Below are 11,879 nucleotides of genomic sequence, written 5' to 3'. Positions count from 1 at the left end.
AGTGTGACCAAGGTAAGTGATGTATCCATTCGTCGAGACATAGTCCACCGAATCACCAGCCCAATCCGCATCCGAATAAGCATGTAAGGAAAGAGAGTTCTGGCGCTTTAGAAGAATACCATGAGTGGATGTCCCTTTGAGATATCGAAGCAAACGTTTTGCAGCTTGCCAATGGAGGTCTGTGGGAGAATGCATAAATTGTGAAAGCTTATTGACCACAAAGGAGATGTCGGGTCTGGTGAATGCAAGATATTGAAAGCTTCCAACCACCTTTCTATATTGCAGGGGATCGGTGAGCAGAGTACCAGAGTGGATAGTGAGCTTTGGTGAGGTGGCCATCGGTGTTTGTACTGGTTTGGCATCGAGCATATTAGTCCTTGCTAAAAGATCAAGAATGTATCGGCGCTGATTGAGATGCAGACCAGTGGGAACCCGTACAGCTTCAACACCCAAAAAATAGTGAAGATCCTCATGATCTTTAACAGAGAATCTGGTTGCCAACCCAGTAAGAGTGAGATGAAATAATGTAGAATCATTCCCTGTAACTAAAATATCATCAACGTACACCAGCATATAGACAACTGATGAACCTTTGCGCAAAATAAAGAGGGAAGTGTCAGCAATGGAGTTAATAAAACCAACCGCTAACAAGTAATTCTGAAGCTCCATATACCAAGCGCGGGGAGCTTGTTTAAGCCCATAGATCGCCTTACGGAGCTTGCATACATAATGTGGATTATCAGCATCTTCGAAACCAGGAGGTTGAGACATATATACCTCTTCTTGGAGAGTCCCTTGAAGAAAAGCGTTGTTGACATCCAATTGACGTATTGGCCATCCACACCCAACAGCAACATCAAGTACAATTCGAATTTTGGTTGACTTGATTACAGGGCTGAACGTTTCTTCATAATCGAGTCCATGTTGTTGATTATAGCCTTTGGCGACAAGGCGCGCTTTGTAACGACTGACCGACCCGTCCGGATTATACTTCTTGGTGAATACCCAGCGACATCCAACAATGGAGACCGTAGGCGGTGGTGGGGGAACAAGATCCCATGTGTGTTCTCGGAGTTGAGCGTTGATCTCGTCAGTAACAGCCTTCCTCCATCGGTCATCAGTGAGAGCTTGTTTTGCGGTCGGTGGCTCAAAATCCCGAGATGATGCAATCGTTGAGGTAAGAAGATACTTTTTATTTGGTTTGACCATGCCTTGCTTTGCACGAGTCTTCATCGGATGAAGATTGTCAAGGAGAGGTGGCGGTGACGGTGAGGACTCAGGCGACGGGGAACGTGTCGAACGGGTGGAACCAGTGGATTGAGAGGCGGATTAGCTATTTTCGGGATTTGATGTGTGGGTCGTGTTTGAGGTAGAGGAATCATTTATTGGGTTTGACGTATTTGTGGGTGGGGAATTTATTTGGTCGGAATTTGGTGTTGTATCACGAAGTGGGGATTCTGAGTGGGTCGAGTTTAAGTGAGGTGAATGCTGCTGGGCCGTGGGTTTTGGCCCATTTTTAGTAAGAGCAGTGGGCTCAATTGGAGAATTGGATGAAGAGGAAGAAGAACCAGAGGAGCGAGAACGTACCTGAGGGGAAGACGGCGACGAGGAATCCGGTGGTGTGAGTGAATCCCGGTGAGAATCCAAGCACGGAGTAGGGGCCGTTGTAGTCAGCGGCAAAACCAGAGAGTGAATTGGAGTTATATGAGGCATGTTTGTTGGTTCCGGTGATGATGGTGTGGAGGAACCCGATGAAGTAGACGCTGCAAAAGGAAGACAATCCTCAACAAAAGTCACATGTCGCGAAACATATAATCGGCCTGAGGAGAGATGCAAACAGTGATACGCACTCTGTGTTGTCGAGTAGCCGAGAAACACGCAAGGAAGAGATCGACTATCAAGTTTGTGGTTCGCATAAGGCCGAAGCCAGGGATAACAACGACATCCGAATACGCGAAGTTTCTCGTAATTAGGTTGGGTTCCAAAAAGCTTGAAGAAAGGAGAATTCATAGCAAGAACCGGTGTTGGCAGACGGTTGATGAGATAAACCGCAGTGGCAAAAGCGTAGGTCCAATAGCGGAGAGGAACAGCAGCAGCAGACATAAGAGTGAGGCCTGTCTCAACGATATGACGGTGTTTTCTTTCTGATAAACCATTGTGTTCCGGAGTGTGCGGCGGAGTGGTAAGATGTGAGATTCCATGGTGAGCAAGAAAATCCCTTAAGGCAAGAAATTCCCCTCCATTGTCTGAATAAAGTGTCCCAATACGAGTTTGAAACTTATTTTCGACCAAAGATGTGAAAGTAATGAAGGTGGATTTAACTTGAGATTTTAGTTTAAGTGGATAAATCCATGTATATCTGGTATAGTGATCGACGATAACAAGATAATATTTGAAGTTGTCAATGGAGAGAATGGGAGAACTCCACACATCAGTGAAAAGATATTCTAGAGGTCTTGTAGACACAATGGTTGAATTTGAAAAAGGAAGTTTATGTGTTTTATTGAGCAAGCAATCATGACAGCTTGTAGATGGGGAAGAACTAGAAGAAACAGAAAGAGAAAATTGAGAAACAACTTTATTCAGAATGGAAACCGAGGGATGTCCCAAACGAGAGTGCCACAAAGAGAGAGGTGCTTTTGATGACGAGATTGCAGACATTGCCACAGCTGCCTGAGAACCAGTCATAGGCCATTCATATAACTCATTCCTGGTTTTGCCTTGGAGCAACAGGACCCCCGTGCTGAGATCCTTCACCTGGAAATAGGCAGGGAAAAATGAGACCGAAACACGATTAGCATTACACAATCGATAAACGGAAATCAGATTCTTGTGAATGTTAGGAACACATAGCACTTTATGAATTTCTAAAGCACGACGATGAGAAGGGAGAAATGTGGAACCCGTATGAGTTATTGGGATACCGGAGCCATCCGCAATGACCACATCATCATCACCATGGTAGGGCTGATGTTGAGCGAGGTTCTGGAGATCAGAAGTGATGTGATGCGTTGCACCACTATCAAGGATCCAGTTGTTGGCATTGTAAGGAGCACCAACAGCCAGGTTAGCACGAGGCTGCCACGGTGTGAATGGACTGGTGGACATTGATGAGACCGCCCCCTGGAGTTGAGGACATCTACGAGCGCTATGACCTTGGGTACTACAAATCTGACAACGACCAAGGTATGGACGGGAACCACGAGGGTTGTGTTGAGACGAGTTGAGAGTACCAGAGCGCGGAGGCTGAGATGACGGAGTCCAGTTGTTGTTGGTGCTGTGACGGGCACGAGACTGAGAGCGGTTACCATTGTAAGATTGTCGCTGAACTGCATTGGCAGAGGCAGGAGCATGAGGGAAAGAGTTGGATGTCGCAGCAAGGAGCTTGGACTCATGATTAATGAGACGCTCATGAAGATAAGGAATGGTGGGTGGAGTATCACCGGTTTGTACTCCTCCGGAAGACCATCAAGGATCAATTCGATTTGATCCTCAAGTTCTTCGGGCTTACCAAGAATGGCGAGCTGATCAAAACGAGTGACTAGACCCTGAAGATAAACTTCAATCGTCTTGTCACCCTTTGTCCAATTGCGAATCTGTGTCTTCAACTGGCAGATGTGACCCCGACTAGGGCTGGCATACGTCGAGGCAAGTGTTGTCCACACCTCATGAGCAGTCACGGCGCGAGCAACAACAGATGTTGAGCAAGAGAGATGGCTCAAAGAAGAGCACTGAAAATCAACCTATCCTGACGCAACCAGATCTGGTAGGCCGGATTCTTGGAAACTGTATCATCCACAGTGTGCGTGGCAGCGGGAGCGGCGGTGGTGCCATCAAGGTGACCGGAAAGGCCATATCCATCAAGGAGGGCACGAACTTGAAGACTCCACATCAAATAGTTGGTGGGAGTGAGCTTGGACATATTACTCATGTTAATGTTATGGAATGTGTGAGAGCCAGAGACAACGGTGTCGGAGACCGTAGCAGCGGAAACATTAGGAGAGGAACTCATGATGAGTTGATGAAGAAGACGAAATTTTTTTTTTTTTTGTTTTGTGTTTGTGGATCTAAGCTCGTGATACCATATAAGATTATTGAGAAGGATGATTCTTATTGAATTATGAACATGAGTATTTATACAAGAAGAGTATAGACTAGGGTATTCCTATAAGAGTAAATACAAGAGATACGACTTTACATATGTTGGTAATTGATATCCGATCATCACTATTGTGATTGATATAGTCATCAATGTGATTGATTCTCTACAGAAGGAGGTATTATCTTTTTTATTTTATTTTTCACTCTGTTAGAGTTAGTTTATATAAAGAGGTGAAATAGGTTGTATTTGATGCTAATCATTTCTTTCTTTTGAAATAATATATATACTTAGAAACATATATATATGAAATGATTTTTAAAAGATAGATATAAGTTTTGTGTCTATTTGATAGGTGTGTGAGATTGCTTTCCTTTTCATGTTATTTAAAAATAATTAGATAAAACCCCGCGCTATCTCGCGCGGTATATCTTTTGGAAATTAATTTTATTTTAATATAAATGTAAATTGTAGATGTAAAAGTTCTTTAAGATTTGGTATTTTGCATTTACTAATATTTTGTTATAATTTTTTGGTCAACAACTTTAAAAAAATTACCTCAAAAGAGCCAATTTTGAGATACATTGTTTAGATATAAACTTAAGAGAAATTCTTTCAAATAACACTAAATCAAGTTTTATGGACAATTATAACACACACCACAAAATTTCAAAAATAGTACTAATTGACACACTTAATATTTTAATTACTTTTTATATTTTTTTTAGACTTGGGTTGATAATTTTATATTTAGGTTATAGTTTTTAGGGGGTAAAGTTTATTATTTAGAGTTTCAGATTTAACTTTTGAAAACTTAATTTTGGAATATGGTGCTTTTTTAAAACTTTAGAATGATATGTTAAATTTGTAAATAAAACATAGTTTTATGCTGTTTGTGAGTATTGTCCTTCTTAAATTAAGTAATTATATATTTATTTAAGAATATTTTTTTAATGAAAAAAAGAAATAGAAAAGGGATTTTTGCCAAAACTGCACTTTTTAAAAATAATTATTTCACAATGCCACATTATGAAAACCTATAAGAATGCCACAAAAATTCTTTATGGCATAGTGTTTGAAACAACCCGACCCGTTTTTTATTAATAATAAATACAATATATAATTAAGCATCTCATACTACCTAATTAAACCAATCCAAACCATAACTCCTTATTAAACCAATAACAACCATTATACACAACAGAAACATACCAACCAAACAAAACCAATACAAAAACATTCCTAAGCATTCTATCCATCAACTTAGCATAACTCTAGCCAAGGTTCCAATATAAACAATATAACAAAGTCCAACAACACACAACCGAGACCTTAGATCATCCTCCTCCTCATCGCCATGATTCCACGTCACATACCTGCACACCACAAACAACAATTGAGATGCGTAAGTATTATCACAAATACTTAGAAAGGCAATCCTTCCATCTACTGGGCTATACATACAAGCAACTGAGATTCTAATGTTTAACAAACACAACAAACCAGGAAACCACACAACATACAAGTTGGTGTCGACCGACACCAGAGTGGTGTCGATTGACACTGACCCATGGTGTCGACCGACACCAACCTGGTGTCGATCGACACCGACTCCGCAGACGCGTTCTGCTCGAAGCCGATCGTTGAATCTCCATTCCAATCCATCTCCAATCCATCCAGAACTCACCCAAAAGTCACATGAACCATTAGAGACCCTAAAGCAATCACAACCAACAAGAAAAACACCAAAACAACACCAAACCAGCAAAACATAAGAGATCTCAGGCTTAGATCAGCCATGGTCATACACTCACCACCTCTTTGCAGGAATATTCTGACCAAAAGATGAAGAATCCAACACCTTAGGAAGCTCCTCCTTCGTCCTTAGCTCTAGATCTCCACTCCACAGGAACATATCTCACCAAGAACAAACCAAAAACCTCTCAACTCACATGTTCTCTCCTTTCTCTCTTTTTCTTCTCTCAACGGCGACCAAAACACTCTAGAACCCTCACTTTGTCGCTTTTCCGCTTATATACCCGGTTTGGACAACCCAAATAAACCAAACCAAACTAAAATAGCGAATTAAAACAATTTGGTCGAACCAAAAAAGCTGATGTCGATCGACACTATCCTGGTGTCGATCGACACCCATCCCCAAAATCCTCAATTTTGGTTTGCGGATGTTAAAGTGTTGAATGACCGTTTTGCCCTCCATGACACATGAAACAATTCGATGGTGGGAAAGGGATGTGTCTCTTTCATTGCTTTGTCTGATATGATATTACAGAGATTTATTGTGGACAAAATTATGTTTGTGGAAAGGTACGGCGGGCGGCAGAATGATCTGATAACGAGTTCCTGAAACTTATATGTATATACAACCGAGAGTAAATCTTAAAACTAGCTATCCACATTCAAAACGACACAATATAGAGCTAGTTGTATATTTAAGAGTAAATAAGCCGATTAGCCTTAAAACTTTAACTTATTAAATACTTCATTTGATGGATACTTGTCTCCCAAACAAGAAAAAAATATGATAAAAGCCTTCTTTAAGAAGATCAAAATTGAATACATAGTCCTTATTATTTATTTTTTTGCTACATCAGTTTTCTACAATTAATATAGTATACATTTTATTTCTTAGAATGATATTATCTTTGCCAGCCCTTTTGTGATGTATCAAGAATCTTTTTAATATAGAACATATTTTTATGCAATTTGATATTATTAGTTTTTAATATAGAATCTTTGATTTCAATAACAAATATTAGATTTAATAAATTTCTTTAGATTTTGAGTTAAAGCTAAACTTCTGAATACTTTTCATTCATCTATATAAAGAAGATTTTTTCAACCATTGATCAACGTTGTTTTATGTTTTTGTATCATTGGAAGGTTCTTTTTAGTTAATGATTCTTTTATTATATTTTATTTTTTATAAAAAAAAATTTCCACAACTGATTGTTATCTTATTTCTTATATTGTATGGTTTTAGGATAGTTGGAAAACTATGGGTATTACTAAAGCAGTCTCCAAAAAAGTTTAAAACCAAAGTATACATATGATCTTTCTCCTATTTGGTTGAGCTTCTGAGATGGTAATGAGATGGGACAGAAACCACATTACCATATTTTAGTCGATCTGCTTCGAATAATTCATAATCATCGGCTAGGCCGAATCTGGGTTGTCTCTTCTGCTGATGTTTGATACATGTTATGGTTTTGATGATTTGGTTTAATGGTTCTGGTTTTAGTATCGGGTTTGAGAGTCTTTTCCTTTTAACATTAGATTAAGGTTTTGGTGATTTTCCTTTTCTAATTATGCTAAGTCGGCTTGTACGTGGGTCTTATATAAAGACCTCTTATGATCAATAAGAATTCAGCCTCCAACAATTAACCTAATTCTCTAGAAAGAGACTTGGTTAAAGGGAAGGTTTAGCTTTAATCTCTTGTTCTAGTTTCAATCACGGCTCCAATCACTAGATCAAAGTCGGCTCATAACAACTTGGTATCAGAGCAGGACGTTCCAATAACAGGGGAAGTCATGACAACATCCCAATTCGAGCAGATTAAGAAGATGTTTGAAGAGTTGAAAAGTGAATGGAAAGCAGACCTGAACATGAGTGTTGAGCCGATGTGCAATGCCATCGGCGAACTCAAGGAAGCTTCGACGTCCCAGCAAGCAGCCCTAGCAGCGACTACCGAAGCTGTACATGAGGAAAGAGAGCAAACTAAATTGATGGTGGAAGAGCTGCGAGAAGATCAACAAAAATTTAAGAAGGAAGTAACGGAGAAGCAAGGAGAACTTTCTGCCAAGATTAGTTCTATCTCTGCGGGGATAGGAGGAGATGCAGACTTGGGAGAAACGGAAACGGTGTTGGTATCTTAGATAAAAAAACAAAGGAGGAGAACATAGGGTAATTCAGGCAGAAGGTCCCTGGGTTAAAGGTTCAGTAGGCATGGACAGGGGACATCGACTAAATGATGGAGGGGGAGAGTGGCCTGTAAGGCAGATCGGGGTTGCTCCCTTGGATGAAAAATTGGGGTCTGAAACGGGAGATCCCCGAGGCTACAAAAAGGGCAGAGGTTGGAGGGGCTCTCCCGACGGGAAAGAAGGCGGAGGAAGAGGAACCGAGGGTTATGTGGTGACTCCGGTTAAAATGGAGTTTCCACCTTATGATGGAACAACTAATGCAATCGAATGGTTGCAGAAGTGTGAGGATTATTTTGAGGACCAAGGAATATTTGATGATTACGCAAGAGTACGACAAGCTACGTTTGTGTTAATAGGACAGGCCTACCATTGGAATGCAAATTTGTGAAGGTTGATCACACATAGATTGGGGTGGATAGAGTTTAAAAGAATTTGCAAAAGTAGATTTGGGAGGGCAGATGCTGTTAATCTTGTAGGTGAGCTTAGTAATTTGCGACATACAGGGACCGTGGATGAATATTGCAACCAATTTGAAGAATGTCTAGGAAGACAAACAAGGCTGACGGGTGACCAACAGTTATGGCAATTTTGTGCTGGCTTAACTGATAGTTTGCGGAAAGAAGTTTAGTATCTACGACCCGAGACGATATTTAAAGCCATGGAGTATGCGAGGGACAATGAATATAATATTGATGGGGACAAACGAGCTCGAACGTGTGACAACCCGTCCCGCGGAACCCACTAGCCCACCGCTAGCTGCTCCAACGGACCGTCTGTGGACTCCACTAGCCCACCGCTAGCCATCCCAACAGACTCCAAGCTGGCCCTGCAGGGCATCGATCCTAACCCATCACTGTAGATATCCAAATCCACCAGTAGGTTATTGGTGCACCAGGCGTTCCTCGAACCCTGGTCCCCACCCTTTAACAACCTTCCCACAGGACAAGCTGTCACCAATTGATCTACAGGACGGGTTGTCACACGTTCGAGCTCATTTATCCCGATCAATATTATATTCATTGATGGGGACAACTTGTCCTGTGGGAAGGTTGTTAAAGGGTGAGGACCAGGGTTCGAGGAACGCCTGGCGCACCAATAACCTACTGGTGGATTTGGATATCCACAGTGATGGATTAGGATCGATGCCCTGCAGGGCCAGCTTGGAGTCCGTTGGAACAGCTAGCGGGGGGCTAGCAGGGTCCATGGATGGTCCGTTAGGACAGCTAGCGGGGGGCTAGTGGGGTCCACGGGACGGGTTGTTACAGAACGTTTGGAGGACACTTGGCCCCAACGGCTCGACAGTCCATCTTGTTCACTAAGCCAGTAGTGGCTGGGAATCGAGATAGCCAAAGCGGACATGACAAGGAATCTCTGTTGCCTCAACAATCGGAACTGAAACAAGTTTCTCAACAACCATTTTTGAAGAAATTGACTAGCACAGAGATGTCGGAGCGACGAGCAAAAGGTCTCTGTTTTAACTGTGACGAATTCTTCACACGAGGGCATGTTTGCAAACCAGTTCTTTTTCAAATCACATTAGTTAATGACGGAGCTGATCAAGAGGATGAACCGTATGCAACAAAGGAATGGGTGGAATATGTGGACAGACGCGGAGCAGCTGCGAGGGGCACACCATGAGATGAAGCTTGAGGACAAGCTTCAAGGGGAAGAGGGGAGTAATGATACATGTTATGATTTTGATGATTTGGTTTAATAGTTTTGGTTTTAGTATCGGGTTTGAGAGTCTTTTCCTTTTAACATTAGATTAAGGTTTTGGTGATTTTCCTTTTCTAATTATGCTAAGTCGGCTTGTACGTGGGTCTTATATAAAGACCTCTTATGATCAATAAGAATTTAGCCTCCAACAATTAACCTAATTTTCTAGAAAAAGACTTGGGTTAAAGGGAAGGTTTAGCTTTAATCTCTTGTACTAGTTTCAATCATGGCTCCAATCACTAGATCAAAGTCAGCTCATAACAATGTTGTTGTGACTCCGCTGGTCAAAAGTTCTCGCAACATCTAACGTTCTCCATTCATCTGGTAAACTCTAGTGTTCAGCTAATCTGCTCTTTTGTGTATGCGTCCAATTTTGCTTCTGAATGAAGAGCTCTCTGGGCGGATTTATGTCAGATAGTACAACAAACTCATCTGCTTTAACCAATGCTTCTTTTGAAGCTGGTGGCATTTTCAGATCACACCCATTGTGTTATTCATCTCTCCTCCGAAAACACAGGTCACCGCAAGCCATTTTTAAACAAAAAAAGTGTATGGCTACTCACCACTCTTTTCTCCGAACATTAGCTTAGGTGTGGTCTGCCTCTCCACGCTTAAGTATCATCTCCGAGTTTTGAAACGCACAAAGTTTGGACTCCAAAATTTGGAGACTTACCACGACATGTGGCTGATGCTTATACTAAGAGTACATTCTGCTCTCTGCAAACTGCAGCGCTCTCTGATCCTTCTCAAGAGAGCATGTTACCTGTCTCAGATTCCTCTGAACATGCTAGCTGAACTAGAAGATCATTTTTTTTCAAGCAGAATTCTTCTTTGCACTAGTTAAGATGTGGGGACCAAAACACTGCATATTTTCATCGTGTTACTCACTTCTCAGTGGTGGTCAATGGTTTGAAGGGGTTTTTTGGGAGCACAAGGCTGTTCCCTTTCTCCATACTTGTTCGCTATGGTGCAAAATGTTTTATCTCCGCTTATGGACAAGGCGGTTGCAACAGGGGAGAATTGGCAGCCATCCACGACGTGAACCTGTCAATGTCTCCTATTTAAGTTTTGAAGATGATATTCTTGTTTTCCCATATGGCGTTCCAAGCTCTAATCGTGAAACCATGTTGGTTTTCCAAGAGTTTTCGCGGTTTTTGGGACTGCACATTAATGCTAGTAAATCTTCACTCTTTGCGGGTGCATGTCATCAATTTGAGACGGTTTATACGGCAGTTAGCGTAGGTATATCCAAGTGGAGACCCTCCCCATCTATGACAGCGCATGATTATAGTCCCCTCATTGGTGAGATTTGTAAAAGATTGTTGGCTTGGACAAGTAAGTACTTATCTTGCGCAGGTAGGCTGCCATTGCGTTGCTTTGACGAGATGGACAAGTTGTGGTGCGTTCTTGTGGAATGACATTGCGTTTTTTGTGGTGGTGGTGCATTACCATCTACCATTGCGTTTTTTGTATCAAGAGTATTTGCTTATCGTTTGATATGGAGGACATTCACATAGCTAGGTTCCATTTGGGTTGCTTTGGTGCACAAAACTTGGTGAAGCAGGGTTCCTTTTGGACTTGGGACCAGTTGGAGATGGGGTAATGATGATTTTATAACTATCCCTTAAGACACTAGAGTTCACTTGTTTGGGTTTGGCCAAAGCATTCCACGATGTGGGTTCATTACCTGGCTAGCGGTGCAAGACAGACTTCCAACGGGACTGCATATGAGCCACAGCTCTAGTCGGGACAAGATCAGCCTTGTGTGTTTATGTGGTGAAAACAGTTATTTGCGTGCCCCTATTCCTTCAACATGTGGTCAGAATTTGCAGGCTCTCTCCTTAATCGATTCCAAGACCTTGATTGGGAAATCTCTCTCTCTCTCGGTTGATCACTCGATCAGGACGCCACCTCGAGGTTCTGCTTTCATATAACTATTTATCTTTTGTGGCATGAACGAAATGCTAGAATACATCACAACGGCTTCTCTATGGCTCCTCAGTTGGCTAAACGCATTCTAAAGACCATCCGCAACAGAGTTACCTCCCTCTCCTATTCCCGCAAACCTCGCCTCCTATAAAGACTTGATGCAATTTTAGGTTGGCTCGCGACTGCATACACCCCC

General features: G+C 41.8%; 1 protein-coding gene, 1 long non-coding RNA gene and 1 pseudogene across 2 annotated transcripts; 2 read left to right on the top strand and 1 right to left on the bottom strand.

The window, feature by feature from the left end:
- Positions 1 to 5,077: 5,077 nt before the first annotated feature.
- On the bottom strand, positions 5,078 to 6,712 carry LOC147944153 (uncharacterized). The gene is made up of 2 exons (XR_015598049.1): positions 5,914 to 6,712; positions 5,078 to 5,475 (listed from the first exon to the last, which is right to left on the bottom strand). It is a non-coding gene; the product is annotated as an uncharacterized LOC147944153 (long non-coding RNA).
- A 936-nt stretch (positions 6,713 to 7,648) lies between these two features.
- LOC147944152 (uncharacterized) lies at positions 7,649 to 8,831 on the top strand (annotated as a pseudogene).
- Positions 8,832 to 10,599: 1,768 nt separating this feature from the next.
- Positions 10,600 to 11,172, top strand: LOC147944151 (uncharacterized). The gene has a single exon (XM_087512478.1). It carries the CDS (start codon positions 10,600 to 10,602, stop codon positions 11,170 to 11,172), a length of 573 nt encoding a protein of 190 aa, XP_087368604.1.
- Positions 11,173 to 11,879: the final 707 nt, after the last annotated feature.

Source organism: Camelina sativa, chromosome 5 (assembly GCF_030686135.1).
Source record: "Camelina sativa cultivar CO46 ecotype springtype chromosome 5, ASM3068613v1".
NCBI classification, from domain to species: Eukaryota; Viridiplantae; Streptophyta; class Magnoliopsida; order Brassicales; family Brassicaceae; genus Camelina; species Camelina sativa.
Note: the sequence above shows the minus strand (reverse complement) of the source record. Positions and strands in the feature narration are given on the sequence as shown.